The sequence below is a fragment of the Pseudophryne corroboree genome, chromosome 7 (assembly GCF_028390025.1).
Source record: "Pseudophryne corroboree isolate aPseCor3 chromosome 7, aPseCor3.hap2, whole genome shotgun sequence".
Taxonomy (NCBI): domain Eukaryota; kingdom Metazoa; phylum Chordata; class Amphibia; order Anura; family Myobatrachidae; genus Pseudophryne; species Pseudophryne corroboree.
In genome coordinates, this window is record NC_086450.1 from 23,682,466 (window position 1) to 23,701,244 (window position 18,779).

Sequence of the window (18,779 nt, forward strand, 5' to 3'; positions counted from 1 at the left end):
TTGCCCTGGTTTATGTGAATAAAAAAAATAATAAAGTGTCTGGAAAAAACTAACATGCATTCGTACTTTAGGAATCGAACCCGGGACTCTGAGTATAGGAAGCGGAACACCACTTCGCTGCAGACGGATGAATAAATCCATTGGATTTGATTATGCTGTAATAGCTACGGGATTAGGACACTAACATACTGTACTGTACAAAATTCCTAATCTCAAGAGGCAATAGTGAACTTCTAACACGTCCATTTGCGACAGTGTACACTACTGGTTTTATGTTGTTTTGTCTGCGGGACTTGGACGCTCACATATTCATAAAGTACTGTAGATGGATCATATACTCTATGCTGTACTATTTGCGTCTGTACCGTATATACTGTATTAAATAATGCAGCGTAATGAGTATTTACTGTATTAAATAATGCAGCGTAATAAGTATTTACTGTATGCAGTGTAATGAGACGCCTTAGTAAAGTAGTCCTTATTATATATTTCAGTATTGTATTTTATTAGTGACCACACGAATGCGCAGTGGTGATTGCAAAAAGCGACATCTGGTGGATGATCACAGGTATTACACGTAAAGGTAACGCCAAACGCTCTGTCTGCCTCTGTGCGATTAGGTACGCCTCTCTGTGACTAGGCGTGCCTCCCTACGCCCCGGTACGCTGCGTATGCTCGATCGGGACAAACGCCTCAGCCAGTCAAGATAAAGTTGGCTACATCTGTATATTTAGGCAGTTTTGCAGATTCCTCTTTGCAGCACCTCTCAAGCTTCATCAGGTTGGATGGGAAGCGTCTGTGCACAGCCATAATCAGATCTCTCCAGAGATGTTCAATCGGATTCAAGTCTGGGCTCTGGCTGGGCCACTCAAGGACATTTTCAGAGTTGCCCTGAAGCCTCCTTTGATATCTTGGCTGTAAGTAAGGGTTGTTGTCCTGCTGAAAGATAAACCGTCATCCCAGTCTGAGGTCAAGAGCGCTCTGGAGCAGGTTTTCATCCAGGATGTCTCTGTACATTGCTGCATACATCTTTCCCTCTAGCCTGACTAGTCTCCCAGTTCCTGCCACTGAAAATCATCCCCACAGCATGATGCTGCCACCTCCATGATTCACTGTAGGGATGGTATTGGTCTGGTGATGAGCGGTGCCTGGTTTCCTCCAAACATGACGCCTGGCATTCACGCCAAAGAGTTCAATCTTTGTCTCATCAGACCAAAGAATTTTGTTTCTCATTGTCTGATAGTCCTTCAGGTGCATTTTGGCAAACTCCAGGCGGGCTGCCATGTGCTTTTTTACTAACGAGTGGCTTCCGTCTGGCCACTCTACCATACAGGCCTGATTGGTGGATTGCTGCAGAGATGGTTGTCCTTCTGGAAGGTTCTCCTCTCTCTACAGAGGAATGCTGTAGCTCTGACAGAGTGACCATTGGGTTCTTGGTCACCTCCCTTCTCCCCCCGACCGCTCAGTTTAGACAGCCGGCCAGCTCTAGGAAGAGCCCTGGTGGTTCCGAACTTCTTCCATTTATGGATGATGGAGGCCACTGTGCTCATTGGGACCTTCAAAGCAGCAGATATTTTTCTGTACCCTTCCCCAGATTTGTGCCTCGAGATAATACTGTCTCGGAGGTCTAGAGACAATTCCTTTGACTTCATGCTTAGTTTGTGCTCAGACATGCACTGTCAAGTGTGGGACCTAATATAGACAGGTGTGTGCCTTTCCAAATCATGTCCAATCAACTGAATTTACCACAGGTGGACTCCAATTAAGCTGTAGGAACATCTGAAGGATGATCAGTGGAAACAGGATGCACCTGAGCTCAATTTTTAGCTTTAGGGCAAAGGCTGTGAATACTTATGTACATGTGAATTCTTAATTTTTAATAAATTAGCAAAAATCTCAAAAAAACTTTTTTCGCGTTGTCATTATGGGGTATTGTGTGTAGAATTTGGAGGGATAAATGGGATTTATACACGTGTTTTATTTTGCAGTTAAATAAAATAAGATAAATATTTGCAGGTGTACAATATACATATAATGTCTGATGTTTGACATTTTACAATAGAAAATATTGATGTTAGCATTAATGGCTAGATAAGGAATATACAGTGCATCCGGAAAGTATTCACAGCGCTTCACTTTTTCTACATTCGGTTATGTTAAGGCCTCATTCCAAAATGGAATAAATTAATTTTTTGAAGCTATTACCGCTATAAAACAGCAGATGGGGCCGCGCTCTCAGAGAGTCTGCCAAGAACAACTTTCTCCAATGAGATGAGTCAAGTGGTTTAACACCCCGTAACACCTGCTTACAGAATAGTCATTTGTACGGTGTATAATCTCCGCGCAGAAGTCCCCAGGATGCAGCCACTTCTTAGGAGGATAATTTAGTGGAAAATGTAATTTCTCGAGTGCGACATTTCTTCTGGAAACTTCAGAAAATTCAGCAGCGGGTTTGATCACTGCAATTACTTTTGTGGGCACATTGATACCATACAATACAGGGCCTAATTCAGACCTGATTGCAGCAGCAACAATTTTCTCTAATGGGCAAAACCATGTGCACTGTAGGTGGGGCAGATGTAACATGTGCAGAGAGAGTTATATTTGGGTGGGGTGTGTTCCAACTGAAATCTAAATTACAGTGTAAAAATAAAGCAGCCAGTATTTACCCTGCACAGAAACAATATAACCCACCCAAATCTAACTCTCTCTGCACATGTTACATCTGCCCCACCTGCAGTGCACATGTTTTTGCCCTTTAGAGAAAAATTTTGCTGCTGCGATCAGGTCTGAATTAGGCCCATAGACTGATAGTTTCCAAGAGTGGCTGCTGCTCCAACACTTGCACGCTGCACAAGATGGAGGAACTAGAGCACAGGTTCTCAAACTTGGTCCTCAGGACCCCACACAGTGCATGTTTTGCAGGTCTCCTCACATAATCGCCAGTGAAATAATTAGCTCCACCTGTGGACCTTTTAAATGTGTCAGTGATTAATTAATACACCTGTGCACTTGCTGGGTTACCTGCAAAACATGCACTGTGTGGGGTCCTGAGGACCGAGTTTGAGAACCACTGAACTAGAGAATAGGTGGATTTGGCAACTGAAATGAAGGTGAAAAGTAACTTTTTTAACAATAACAAAACAATCCCAAGTATACCGCACACAACTGGGCTGCTGTGTTCAGCCAATGTTTTTATGTTGTTATGTTTATTGAATCTTATTCATTTTATATTAAAACCTCATAAAAATATAACAGGAAACGGGAACGTGTGTAGAAACAATTGAATTGAAAACGGTGCGCCTTGTGTCAGGTGTCTATGGGGGTCATTCCGAGTTGTTCGCTAGCTGTTTTCGTTCGCTGCGCAGCGATCAGGCAAAAAAAATGGCACTTCTGCGCATGTGGCGCAATGCGCACACGCGTCGTACTATTACAATGAACGATGTAGTTTCACACAAGGTCTAGCGAAGCTTTTCAGTCGCACTGCTGGCCGCAGAGTGATTGACAGGAAGTGGGCGTTTCTGGGTGTCAACTGACCGTTTTCAGGGAGTGTTTGAAAAAACGCAGGCGTGCCAGGAAAAACGCAGGCGTGGCTGGGAGAACGCAGGGCGTTTGTGACGTCAAAACAGGAACTGAATAGTCTGAAGTCATCGCAAGCGCTGAGTAGGTCTGGAGCTGCTCTGAAACTGCACAAAATTATTTTGTAGCCGCTCTGCGATCCTTTCGTTCGCACTTCTGCTACGCTAAAATACACTCCCAGTGGGCGGCGGCATAGCGTTTGCACGGCTGCTAAAAGCTGCTAGCGAGCGAACAACTCGGAATGACCCCCAATATAGAACATTTACATGGCCCACAAGTCTGCACGTCATAGACTTTACATATGGCGTGCTACAACACTGACAATCCGGAATGAAATTATCTCCTCTTTCCCAAGGAACCTGCTGGACATACACCAGTGATCTGGGTTTATTGCCCAGACCAGTGGCTCTCAACCTCGGTCATCAAGTACCCCCAACAGGTCATGTTTTCCAGGTCACCTAGCTGGTGCACAGGTGCATTCATTACTCACTGACACATTTTAAAAGACCCACAGGTGGAGCTAATTATTTCACCTGGAAAACATGAACTGTTGGGGGTACTTGAGGACCGAGGTTGAGAACCACTGGCCCAGACCACATTATTATAACACGAGGCTCTGGCCTAAGGGCCTGCCTAATTGAGGTTCAGAGTGATCAGGCTTTATACTCAGTGCTAAGATGCAGACCAGAGTATGCTAGAAGCACCAATGCAGAGAGCAACACTCCAGGCAGGATAGAGGAACTGCACGGGTTCTGAAAGGTGCAGGGTGCTAGAATGAACACTATTAAGGTCCTATCTCTCAGCTCCTATGTCCCTACAGGCAGGGCGTAACTACTGTGAGTGCAGGTGGTGCAGCTGCTATGGGGCCCCGGCTGCTTCCAGGGCCCGTTGTTTCCCTGCACCCAGTCACGGGCAGCCGTGTGAAGGATGTGGCAGGGGGCGGGGAGGCCCTACCTGGCAGGCTGAGCACCAGCAGATTAGCACACTGCCATCATTCGCGGTAATTTAGGGGCAGCCTCCATCAGAGACCTCTGCAAGTCTGCTGTAGCAGCTAGTAATGTATATATCCTGCTCTCTCCCTGTCACTCTCTCTTGCTACACTCTCTCAGTCTCTCCCTCCCTAAAATGCCCTTACACTGTCTCTCTCCCACCCTTTCTCCCTGACACTATCTCTTTCCCTCTCCCGTTGATACTCTCTCTGTCACTATCTCTCTCTCTCCCGCTGACAGTCTGTCTACCCTCTCTACCTGACACTGTCTCTCTCCCTCCCTGATAGTGTGTCTTTCTCTCTCCCTGACACCTCCTCTCTCTTCACATCTGTCTTCTCCTGACACTCTCTCCTGCTCCCCTTCTTTTGCTCTCCCTCCCTCTTTGACAGTCTCTCTCCCTCTGACACCCTCTATCTCTCCCTGCTGCCCTCTCCCCTTTTTCTCTCTCTTTCTTGCTCATCTTTCTCCCTCTGATACCCACTCTCTCCCTGATGCCCTTTTTCTCACCCCTTTCTCTCACTCTCTCCCTTTCTTGCTCCTCTCTTTCTCTCTCTGCCCCTGGCACCCTCGTTGTCTCTCTATCACTCCCCTCACTCTCTATCTCCTGCTCCCCTGTAGGGACAATGCTATGAGGCCCCTTAAAGTTCTAGTTACGCCCCTGCCTACAGGACTGTTCCGAGGCTTCCCTACACACACAGACTTCTTTTCCTCGCACAACCATTTGGGTCCTCAGTTAGGCTTCCATTACCTACTCGCTATAAAGACTGCACTGAATAAGATGTTCCAGGATTTGATCACCGCTAGATTTTAGGGCCGTGAATCCCATCTAGTTCTCTGACCATTCGGCTGCATCTGCCCACTTCTCCCCCAGACGGTACGCCGCAGGTCTTTAGGACACGGTTCTTGCATTTGTCATACTACCTATCAGATCATTATCTGCGTACTTCTGCATCCAGCTCCTCTCAGCTTCCTCTATCAGCTGGAGACCGCAAGGTCAGTCCTGGGCTCTCTGCTCACCTCCATGCCACTTGCGTGAGAAAACGGATAAGTTCAAAATAGTTTCTATGTAGATGATATCAACATTTATCTATCATTTCCAGATCTTTCAGCGTCTGTGTTGGCCCGCACTGCTGAATGTCCTTCTGCCAGTTATTCTTGGATGTCCACCTGCCACCTCAAAATGAATCTTTCATAAACCGAGCTATTAAGTTTCCAACAGTCAACACAAGCTACTTACTGCAATCTCTATTCCGGATGACAACATGTCAGTAAACTCTTCCCTCTCCGTCATCCTCAACTCAGACCTTTCTGTTAAATTGCAAAAAGGGTCCCGATTCATGTTTGTAAGTAAAGCAAAGAAGCAAGCAACTGGGCAGAACCATGCTGCACTGCAGGTGTGGCAGATGTAATATGTGCAGAGAGGTTTAGATGTGTTATATTGTTTCTGTGCAGGGTAAATACTGGTTGCTTTTGCATGCAGCCCACAAATAACAGTTTTACTTTACATTGCAATCTAGATCTCAGTTTAAATACACCCACCCACATATAACTCTCTGCACATGTTACATCTGCCTGCAGTGCAAAATGGTTTTATCCAGTGGTGTTTTTTTTTGCTTTACTTACAAAGATGAATCAGGCCCAAACTCTTCATGATTCTGCAAACTATAGCAATGTTTCAGATATAGGTGATATTTACACCTGGACAAACCATGTGGCAATGCAAGGGTTGCAAAATACATTTATTAGGTTTGCATGCAGGGTAAGCAGTGGCTGCTTTCGCATGTAGCCCACATGTCTGAAATGCTCAGTGCGGTTCTGAGGCGTGGGTGCGGGAAGCCAGTTTCTGCCTCGTAAGCACAGAACTGACCTGTTGAGGACATATTAAATGGAAAGCAGTAATTCCGCTCCCTCTAGAAATGCAGCTTTCATGCCATCTAATAAATTATTCCGCAAAATAAAACTGGAAAAGGTTTCTTTTATTTAAGGTGGCTTATACAGATGCAGCACCGCAGTACAAAACAATGAAACTGAATGAAAGGGAAACGACTGTTTCCTCACACTGCTGCCTTTATGTAGACTGGATTCTCGCGATTTTCTCTCTCATAGAAAATAAAGTTCCTTCCATATTTATGTACAATTTTACACGCTCATTCTCTAGTTGTTAAACCTTTATTCTGAGGAATTCATTAATAACATAAAGCCAGATATTCATCTAGTCACATGCTTCAGGGATGTCTGTGAGGTGATGGAAAAATGGCCGACCATGCAGACAGCCACTACAGTCACTGGCCAGCTGTTTCTGCATCCGGGTCATGGTGTCCCTCACGTCATCCTGTGAGAGGTTCAGGGGCAGTTGCCGTGCCAACCTCACAGCTTCGCCCTAGCAACAGAGAAGAGGCTGAAAATCACAATGACACATACGCATCTCTACATACACAGTGGGGGTGATTCCGAGTTGTTCGCTCGCTAGCAGATTTTAGCAGCATTGCACACGCTAGGCCGCCGCCCTCTGGGAGTGTATCTACGTTTAGCAAAACTGCGAACGAAAGATTAGCAGAATTGCGAATAAAAAATTTAGCAGTTTCTGAGTAGCTCGAGACTTACTCCTACACTGCGATCAGCTCAGCCCGTTTCGTTCCTGGTTTGACGTCACAAACACGCCCAGTGTTCGGCCAGCCACTCCCCCGTTTCTCCAGACACCCCCGCGTTTTTTCCTGGCACACCTGCGTTTTTCCGCACACTCCCTGAAAACGGTCAGTTTCCGCCCAGAAACACCCACTTCCTGTCAATCACACTACGATCACTTCAACGATGAAAATTCTTCGTTCTGCCGTGAGTAAATCTACTAAGTTTTGAGCTAAAATACTTAGCGCATGCGCACTGCGTACCATGCGCATTTTCGCATTAATCGCTCCGGCAACGAGCGAACAACTCGGAATGACCTCCAGTATGCCATATTACTACAGCGACAGCAAATCACCGCTGTCAATTTCTCAGGTGTTCTAGGGCAGTGTTTGCTGACCGTGGCCCTCGCGGCATACTAACAGTCCAGGTTTTAGTGATAGCCACGCTTGAGCACAGACGAGTAAATAAAAATAACTTAAATATGAATTAAGTCATTTGTGCTCAAGAATGGCTCCTTAAAACCTGGCCTGCTAGTGTGATTGAGGAGATTACTTGCAAATTCATGTGCTTGAAAACGAATCATAAAAATACTCTAATATGGACGGTGACTATGGGGGGGATTCAGACTTGATCGCTGGGCTGCTAAAATTGTTGTCCTGCGATCAGATAGTCGCCGCCCAAGGGGAGTGTATATTCTCCGTGCAAGTGTGCGATCGCATGTGTACGGCGAGCTGCTAAAAAATCCCTCAGTCAGCGGGCAGCGGCAAATCTGTTCGCACCTCACTCAACAGTGGCTGGTTTTTACCTGTGTGTGCAGTGTGTGCGTAGCTCAGGACTTACTCCTACAGTGCCATACACACAGGCTGATCATGTCCGGAGCTGACGGCATACACCCTCCTTGAAAACGCTTGGGAACGCCTGCGTTTTCCCTGGCACTCCCAGAAAACGGGCAGTTACCACCCACAAACGGCCTCTTCCTGTCATTCACCTTGCGAATGGCTGTGCGATTGAAAATTTCGCAGCAGCCTGTTGCTGTCCAGCGATGCCTGTTGTTTGTTTGCCGACGCGCGTGCGCATTGCGGTGCATATGCATGCGCAGTTAATCACTGATCGCCCACTGTGCAAAAATGCACAGCAGCTTTCAGGTCTGAATCGGGCCCTATATCCGGTATTCTGCGTATCTTCCTGTTTCTATGACGTCAGGTAAATGTAAAGGGTTTGAAATCAGTATCACGAATAGTTGTTTATTGCTGGATATTTCAGGCAAATGAAACGGGTGTGGTTCATCAAATCGACAGTGTCTAGGTCTACAATGTTTAGGTCGACCACTATAGGTCGAAAGTCACTAGGTCGACATGGATTGAAGGTCGACAGGGTTTCTAGGTCGACATGTGCTAGGTCGACAGGTCTAAAGGTCGACATGAGGATTTTTTTTTTTTTTGGGTGTCGTTTTCTTCGTAGAGTGACCAGGATCCCAAATTAGTGCACCGCTTCGCTCGCCATGCTTCGGGCATGGTGCCTTCGCTTCGCTCGGCACACTTTACCGTTCCAATCGTAGTCCACGTGGATCGTTAAGTATGAAAAAATGCAAAAAAAGAATTTTTTTTTTTAAAAACTCATGTCGACCTTTAGACCTGTCGACCTAGCACATGTCGACCTAGAAACCCTGTCGACCTTCCATCCATGTCGACCTAGTGACTGTCGACCTATAGTGGTCGACCTAAACATTGTCGACCTAGACACTGTCGATCTTCAGACCGGATCCCCAATGAAACACAGCAAAGGAACTGGGGGTAGGAACAGAACACATTCCGAAAAGGGAATACTCGTCTGAAGGTAATGTTAGGAACACAGGAAGTATTTCAGATCTGATCGCTGCAGCAAATTTGTTAGCTAATGGGCAAAACCATGTGCAGTGCAGGGGGGACAGATGTAACATGTGCAGAGAGTTAGATTTGGGTGGGTTATTTTGTTTCTGTGCAGGGTAAATACTGGTTGCTTTAATTTTACACTGCAATTTAGATTTCAGTTTGAACACGCCACACCCAAATCTAACTCTCTCTGCACATGTTACATCTGCCCCACCTGCAGTGCACATGGTTTTGCCCATTAGCTAACAAATTTGCTGCTGCGGTCACATCTGAATTAGGCCCACAAAGCGAAGATTTTGCAGCCAATGGTAAATATCACAGTGGCCATACACTGAGATAAAACTCCCCGGCAGACAGACGGTAGCACGCCCCGTCAGATAACTGGGGAATATATCCACTGTCAGGTCCGAGCAGCAATTATCGCATCTGACGGGAATTTCTCATGCCCAACAGAGCAACGATTGATGCCTGGTCGTGGCATACACTGTGCGATCAACGCCAGTGTATGGCCGACCCTTACACAACATGGGGGGTCATTCCGACCCGTTCGCACGCAGCGGTTTGTCGCTGCGGTGCGAACGGGTCTGGAATGTGCATGCGCGGCGGGCGCACTGCGCACACGCGCCGTTGCCCGGCAACAAGGGTCACCGGGTTACGTTGCGTCCTACGAAGAAAGCGGTCACAGAGCAGACCACAAGAAGATTGACAGAAAGAAGGCGTTCCTGAGCGGATCTGGACCGTTGGCTGCCGTTTTCGGGGAGTGGTAAGGAAAACGCAGGCGTGTCCAGGAGAACGGAGGGCAGATGTCTGACGTCAAAGCCGGCTCCAGCATCGCAGAGATCGTCGCACAGGGTCCAGGGCTAGTCATGTTTTGCTTGACAATTTTTTAGCTTAGCAGGGCTGCACAAGCGATCGCAGCCCTGCTAAGCTAAAATACATTCCCCCATAGGCGTGGACTATTGATCGCAGCAGCAGCAGCAAAAAGTTGCTGGCTGTGATCAACTCGGAATGACCACCTTGGCCAACGACAAATGACAGCAGTCAGAAAGATGCAGATAAAATAAACTATTTGATTTATAATACAAACTATTTTGTATACTCTACGCGATGACTTTGTCCTGTGCGCTCTCTCACCTCCAGGTAATTCAGCACTTTCAGAGGTCTACAATCACAGAGCCTGGCGTTTCTATTCATCACCGACTTCAAGATTTCTTTTAGATCGGACAATCCGTAGAAGGGCAAACTTCTGGCCATACCTTCAATCTCAACGCGGATGTCGGCGGAGGTCAATCCTGAAAATCAGAGGATGTTAAATATATAAATTGGGTTGCTGGCCGATCTGACTAACACGGGTAGAAATCGGGATATTCAGGAGATCGGTAAAAAAACAAAAAGACATGACGTGGAAGTGACGATAGGGAATAGCGGTGGTGCTGTAGATGTGGTGGTCTGCAATGTCTGTATGTGCACGTGTAGCTTGCAGAGCACCTTCCCTCTTAATTATGGGGTGACACCAGGAGGTCAAAGGAGCTACGGTTCTTCAATGCCCAGGTGGTGATTGGCCGCAATTAATGTTGATGAGCGAATGATAATTCCCGTGTTCCCGACTAGGGAAGAAGCTACTCATTAAACTGATTCAACAGTAATTGCTCTGTAAACTAAACATTAGCACTTCTCTGGCCATCTGTACCTATGTGCAACATTCTAAGAGCAGGGGACTTCTATAGTGACCTGATTTTATTCTGCTGGACCACTGCTTAATCTGGGGATTTCTATAGTGACCTGACTTGATACTGCTGGACCACTGCTTAATCTGTGGAATTCTATAGTGACCCGATTTGATTCTGCTGGACCACTGCTTAATATGGGGACTTCTATAGTGACCTGACTTGATACTGGTGGACCACTGCTTAATCTTGGGACTTCTATTGTGTCCTGATTCCATACTGCTGGACCACTGCTTAATCTGTGAAATTCTATAGTGACCTGATTTGATTCTGCTGGACCACTGCTTAATATGGGGACTTCTATAGTGACCTGACTTGATACTGGTGGACCACTGCTTAATCTGGGGACTTCTATAGTGACCTGATTTGATACTGCTGGACCACTGCTTAATCTGGGGATTTCTATAGTGACCTGACTTGATACTGCTGGACCACTGCTTAATCTGTGGAATTCTATAGTGACCTGATTTGATTCTGCTGGACCACTGCTTAATATGGGGACTTCTATAGTGACCTGACTTGATACTGGTGGACCACTGCTTAATCTGGGGATTTCTATAGTGACCTGACTTGATTCTGCTGGACCACTGCTTAATCTGGGGATTTCTATAGTGACCTGACTTGATACTGCTGGACCACTGCTTAATCTGGGGACTTCTATAGTGACCTGACTTGATTCTGCTGGACCACTGTTTAATCTGTGGAATTCTATCGTGACCTGACTTGATACTGCTGGACCACTGCTTAATCTGGAGACTTCTATAGTGACCTGACTTGATACTGCTGGACCACTGCTTAATCTGGAGACTTCTATAGTGACCTGACTTGATTCTGCTGGACCACATCTTAATATGGGGACTTGTATCGTGACCGGACTTGATACTGCTGGACCACTGCTTAATCTGGAGACTTCTATAGTGACATGACTTGATTCTACTGGACCACTGTTTAATCTGGGGACTTCTATAGTGACCTGATTTGATACTGCTGGACCACTGCTTAATCTGGGGATTTCTATAGTGACCTGACTTGATACTGCTGGACCACTGCTTAATCTGGAGACTTCTAGAGTGACCCGACTTGATTCTGCTGGACCACTGCTTAATATGGGGACTTGTATCGTGACCGGACTTGATTCTGCTGGACCACTGCTTAATCTGGGGATTTCTATAGTGACCTGACTTGATATTGCTGGACCACTGCTTAATCTGCAGAATTCTATTGTGACCTGACTTGATTCTGCTGGACCACTGCTTAATCTGCGGAATTCTATCGTGACCTGACTTGACGGATGGACCGGCTGTTGCTAAAACATCATGACACATGCTGGGTGTAGCAGTGCCACGCCGCAAGTATAGCTGTTGCAGAGTTTAAATTACAATAAACAAGTTCTTTGTCTGTATATATAGGAGTTGAACGTACAACTGCATGCTGGTTTTTACACTGTGAATGCTCCAGATCTGACTGTACATAAGTACAGGCAATGCAGAGTCTTACGCAATTTGATGGCATCTCAATTTACAGCAAAAAAGACAAATTGGGATAATGTAAGCTTAGGCAAAGTATAGTGACGCAACTGCGGGCTATGCAGACCTGGATGTAAGCATATATATGCCTAATTCCAGGGATACCGTTTGCGCCTACTACAATTTGCGCCTACTACAGGGTGGTGCATGTGCACACTGATTATGGTGACTAACGGCAAACCAAGCAGGGGGTGGGCGCAACGCAAGATGCATACAACTCTGTGCGTACATATGCAATTTTTTCCAAGTACCCAAAGGTCCAAAACGGGCATAAGGGACATTGACAAGAAAAAACAAAGAGAGAACAAAGGTCTGCAAGCCAACAATATCTGCAAAATTATATGTGGGTCTCAAAGACCTGTATCCAGTCCTGACTTTGAATGTCTGACGTAAATTGAGTCCGCAGGCTGGAAATAAAGAAAACGTGTGACAAAGAAGAGATGTAAAATGTTTGAACATCTCTGTGTTATGATAGAGGTATAACCCAGAGGTTCCCAAACTGAGTGCCGTGAATACCTGGGGTGCCTCGGGACACTTGCAGGGGTGCCCTGGGTTGGTGGTCCGGGACCAATTCAAATTATTCATGGTCAATATAATAGGCAAAACCAGTGCTGGTGGCTGCCAGTCATAAAATATGTGGCCAAACAGAAGCAAATCTTGTCCCTCACCACACAACTGACCCTAAGGATGACATATAAACGCAATCTACTTAATGAAATATTTCTTTCTACATTTCTCAATAAGAAATTTTTGGCCTAGGGGTGCCGTGAAAAAAATTCTGATATTCTAGGGTGCCGTGATTCAAAGAAGTTTGGAAACCACTGGTATAACCCTTTTCAAGGCACTGAGATGCCACATGATGCTTCAGAGAGACATCTGAAGTGTCTAGAAAGATTTGTGGTCAGTGCAAAGGTGTGGTGCTGGGTGTGCTCGGAGATGATGGAAGAGTTTGATCCTATAAATCGTGTGTGTGGATGACTTATCTGGTATTTACAGCAATATCAAATTCTTGAAAAACAAATGTAACATCGTAACATAGTTTCTGAGGTTGAAAAAAGACAATCTGTCAATCGAGTTCAACCTGTTAGTGGTCTCCTACACTGTAATATTCCCTAGTTCGTGGTCTCCTACACTGTAATATTCCCTAGTTCGTGGTCTCCTACACTGTAATATTCCCTAGTTAGTGGTCTCCTACACTGTAATATTCCCTAGTTAGTGGTCTCCTACACTGTAATATTCCCTAGTTAGTGGTCTCCTACACTGTAATATTCCCTAGTTAGTGGTCTCCTACACTGTAATATTCCCTATCTATTAGGAATTTATCTAGCCCATTCTTAAAAGTGGTGATCGAGTCCGCCATTACTACTCTCTCAGGTAGGGAGTTCCAAATACTTATTGTCCTTACTGTGAAGAAAGCTTTCCGTCTCTGTGTGCGAAATCTCCTCTCTAACTTAAGCGGGTGTCCACGTGTCCTCTGTGATCTAAAAACAAATCACCCGCTAGCTCTGTGTATTGACCACTTATATATTTGTAAATGTTAATCATGTCCCTTCTTAATCTCCTTTTTTCCAGTGTAAACATGCCTAGCCTAGCAAGCCTTTCCTCGTATTCTAGCGTCTCCATCCCCATGTGTGGCTCAATTAAAATGTTTCATCAACCGTGTTCAAGATTTTATATATATATATATATATATATATATATATATATATATATATATATATATACATATATATATACATATACACACACACAGTATATATCCACACATATATGGAATACATTCTATTTCCTTCTGATGTTAAATCTGCAGGCAGCATTGTTGGCTTTCTTATATTTTATCGGTCAACGCTGTACATTTAGAATTCCACTTCAATGACCATATATTATTGGGGGTCATTCCGAGCTGTTCGCTCGATGCCGATTATCGCAACGGAGCGATTAAGGCAAAAATGCGCATGCGCATGGTACGCAGTGCGCATGCGCTAAGTATTTTAGCACATAACTTAGTAGATTTACTCACGGCAGAACGAAGAATTTCCATCATTGAAGTGATCGGAGTGTGATTGACAGGAAGTGGGTGTTTCTGGGCGGAAACTGGCCATTTTCTGGGAGTGTGTGGAAAAACGCAGGCGTGCCAGGATAAAACGCGGGAGTGTCTGGCCGAACGCAGGGCGTGTTTGTGACGTCAAACCAGGAACGAAACGGGCTGAGCTGATCGCAGTGTAGGAGTAAGTCTGGAGCTACTCAGAAACTGCTAAAAAATTTCTATTCGCAATTCTGCTAATCTTTCGTTCGCTATTCTGCTAAGCGAAGATACACTCCCAGAGGGCGGCGGCCTAGCGTGTGCAATGCTGCTAAAAGCAGCTAGCGAGCGAACAACTCGGAATGAGGGCCAATGTTTGCTGTATCTGGCAGCCATGAAAACAGCACTTGCTGCAACTCACAGCACACAAAGGGTGAGAGAGAAGTTAGAGGAAAGTAAAAGCCTCTGGTGGGTGAATGCAATGAATTAGACAATGAGGTGAAGGCTCTTTAGAACCTTACATACTGTACCTGGTATAACTTTAATCTGAAATCCATTAGCGCAGAGTCTCGGATCAGAGAAGTAAATCTGCCCGTTTGGTTTTGGGGCAGCCTTTTGCATTCGTAATAAGGTTGCCAAATATTCTGGTGCCCCAAACAACCTTTACCACACCAAAAAAACAAAAAAAAGAGACAGAATATGCTAAGTCACTTATTCCACATACAGAAGATGAAAATATAGGAATACACAGCCGCACTAAGGTCAGCATATGTCTGTGCGACTGGTCACTTTCTATGGCTGTCTTGAGAAAGAAACAAAAACTCAAACATCAGTGCATCCATTAGCATAAACCGGGCATGTATACCTTATAGATAAATGATACATATGAATTAAAGGAGCCTTGCACAAAATACTTATACAGATTGTAGAATTTCCTTGATATCTGTAGTTTGTTAATACCAAACCTTGATATTATTGGACCTTTATGTTTCCTATTAGATTATTCCCAGAATGCAAGTGGAATATTCAAAGCCCTCAGCCCAATGTACAGTATATCTCATATCTTGCATCAAAATATTCTCTCTCTCTGATGTGAGCCTCGCGCCTCCGGTAACCACCTCTCATTCCCACTACAAAGCCATCACCCACTTATGGAATTCCCTACGTTACCCGATCAGACCCTATCTCCTGCACCCATCAAATGCTCTCAGAAATCCCATCTTTTGTTTACAACTGACCTTACTTCCAACTATACCGCTTACACTAATGCACCTCCCCTACTTCCACTAGTGCAGCCTCACACCTACCTTACTCCTGCTTATACTACTCACACTCGTACACCCTCACACTACTTCCACCTATACTTCCTACACTAATGCACTTACTTACGCTACAGCCACTAGTGCACTCTCACACCTATAGTACCTACACTACTCACACTACTCCCACACCTATAATACTCCCACCTAAACTACTCACACTACTCCCACACCTATAATACTCCCACCTAAACTACTCACACTCGTACACCCTCACACTTACCCAACTCCAAAATGAACACCCTCACACCTACCCTGCACTCACTTGTACAACCTCACACCTCCCCTACTCCCGCCTGTACTACTCACACCTCCCCTACTCCAACCTGTACTACTCACACTGGTACACCCTCACACCTCCCCTACTCCAACCTGTACTACTCACACTGGTACACACTCACCTCTACCCTACTCCCACCTGTACTACTCACACTGGTACACACTCACCTCTACCCTACTCCCACCTGTACTACTCACACTGGTACACACTCACACCTACCCTACTCCCACCTGTACTAACACTGGTACACCCTCACACCTCCCCTACTCCCACCTGTACTACTCACACTGGTACACCCTCACACCTCCCCTACTGCCACCTGTACTACTCACACTGGTACACCCTCACACCTCCCCTACTCCCACCTGTACTACTCACACTGGTACACCCTCACACCTCCCCTACTCCCACCTGTACCACTCACACTGGTACACCCTCACACCTCCCCTACTCCCACCTGTACCACTCACACTGGTACACTCTCACACCTACCCTACTCCCACCTGTACTACTCACACTGGTACACCCTCACACCTCCCCTACTCCCACCTGTACACCCTCACACCTCCCCTACTCCCACCTGTACTACTCATACTGGTACACACTCACACCTCCCCTACTCCCACCTATACTACTCACACTGGTACACCCTCACACCTCCCCTACACCCACCTGTACCACTCACACTGGTATACCCTCACACCTCCCCTACTCCCACCTGTACTACTCACACTGGTACACCATCACACCTCCCCTACTCCCACCTGTACTACTCACACTGGTACACCCTCACACCTCCCCTACTCCCACCTATACTACTCACACTGGTACAACATCACACCTCCCCTACTCCCACCTGTACTACTCACACTGGTACACCATCACACCTCCCCTACTCCCACCTGTACTACTCACACTGGTACACACTCACACCTCCCCTACTCCCACCTGTACTACTCACACTGGTATACCCTCACACCTCCCTTACTCTCACCTATACTACTCACACTGGTACACCCTCACACCTACCCTACTCCCACCTATACTACTCACACTGGTACACCCTCACACCTACCTTACTCTCACCTATACTACTCACACTGGTACACCCTCACACCTCCCCTACTCCCACCTATACTACTCACACTGGTACACCATCACACCTCCCCTACTCCCACCTATACTACTCACACTGGTACACCATCACACCTCCCCTACTCCCACCTGTACTACTCACACTGGTATACCCTCACACCTCCCCTACTCCCACCTGTACTACTCATACTGGTACACACTCACACCTCCCCTACTCCCACCTGTACTACTCACACTGGTACACCCTCACACCTCCCCTACTCCCACCTGTACTACTCACACTGGTACACCCCCACACATCCCCTACTCCCACCTGTACTACTCACACTGGTACACACTCACACCTCCCCTACTCCCACCTGTACTAATCACACTGGTACACCCTCACACCTACCCTACTCCCACCTGTACCACTCACACTGGTACACCCTCACACCTACCCTACTCCCACCTGTACTACTCACACTGGTACACCCTCACACCTCCCCTACTCCCACCTGTACTACTCACACTGGTACACCCTCACACCTCCCCTACTCCCACCTGTACTACTCATACTGGTACACACTCACACCTCCCCTACTCCCACCTATACTACTCACACTGGTACACCCTCACACCTCCCCTACACCCACCTGTACCACTCACACTGGTACACCCTCACACCTCCCCTACTCACACTGGTACACCATCACACCTCCCCTACTCCCACCTGTACTACTCACACTGGTACACCCTCACACTTCCCCTACTCCCACCTATACTACTCACACTGGTACACCATCACACCTCCCCTACTCCCACCTGTACTACTCACACTGGTACACCATCACACCTCCCCTACTCCCACCTGTACTACTCACACTGGTATACCCTCACACCTCCCCTACTCCCACCTGTACTACTCATACTGGTACACACTCACACCTCCCCTACTCCCACCTGTACTACTCACACTGGTATACCCTCACACCTCCCTTACTCTCACCTATACTACTCACACTGGTACACCCTCACACCTCCCCTACTCCCACCTGTACTACTCATACTGGTACACACTCACACCTCCCCTACTCCCACCTATACTACTCACACTGGTACACCCTCACACCTCCCCTACTCCCACCTGTACTAATCACACTGGTACACCCTCACACCTACCCTACTCCCACCTGTACCACTCACACTGGTACACCCTCACACCTCCCCTACTCCCACCTGTACTACTCATACTGGTACACACTCACACCTCCCCTACTCCCACCTATACTACTCACACTGGTACACCCTCACACCTCCCCTACTCCCACCTGTACCACTCACACTGGTACATCCTCACACCTCCCCTACTCCCACCTGTACTACTCACACTGGTACACCCTCACACATCCCCTACTCCCACCTGTACTACTCATACTGGTACACACTCACACCTCCCCTACTCCCACCTGTACTACTCACACTGGTACACCCTCACACCTCCCCTACTCCCACCTGTACCACTCACACTGGTACACCCTCACACTTCCCCTACTCCCACCTGTACTACTCACACTGGTACACCCTCACACCTACCCTACTCCCACCTGTACTACTCACACTGGTACACCCTCACACCTCCCCTACTCCCACCTGTACTACTCACACTGGTACACCCTCACACCTCTCCTACTCCCACCTGTACTACTTATACTGGTACACACTCACACCTCCCCTACTCCCACCTATACTACTCACACTGGTAC

General features: G+C 46.7%; 1 protein-coding gene across 1 annotated transcript in view; it reads right to left on the reverse strand.

Annotated features, from left to right (window-relative positions):
- Positions 1-6,523: 6,523 nt before the first annotated feature.
- PMS1 (PMS1 homolog 1, mismatch repair system component) overlaps positions 6,524-18,779 on the reverse strand; it is a 228,726-nt gene continuing 216,470 nt past the window's right edge. Inside the window, 3 exon segments of the mRNA XM_063932749.1 lie at positions 6,524-6,948; positions 10,199-10,356; positions 14,871-15,001. Coding sequence (XP_063788819.1) covers positions 6,781-6,948; positions 10,199-10,356; positions 14,871-15,001 — 457 coding nt within the window. The 3' untranslated portion in view covers positions 6,524-6,780.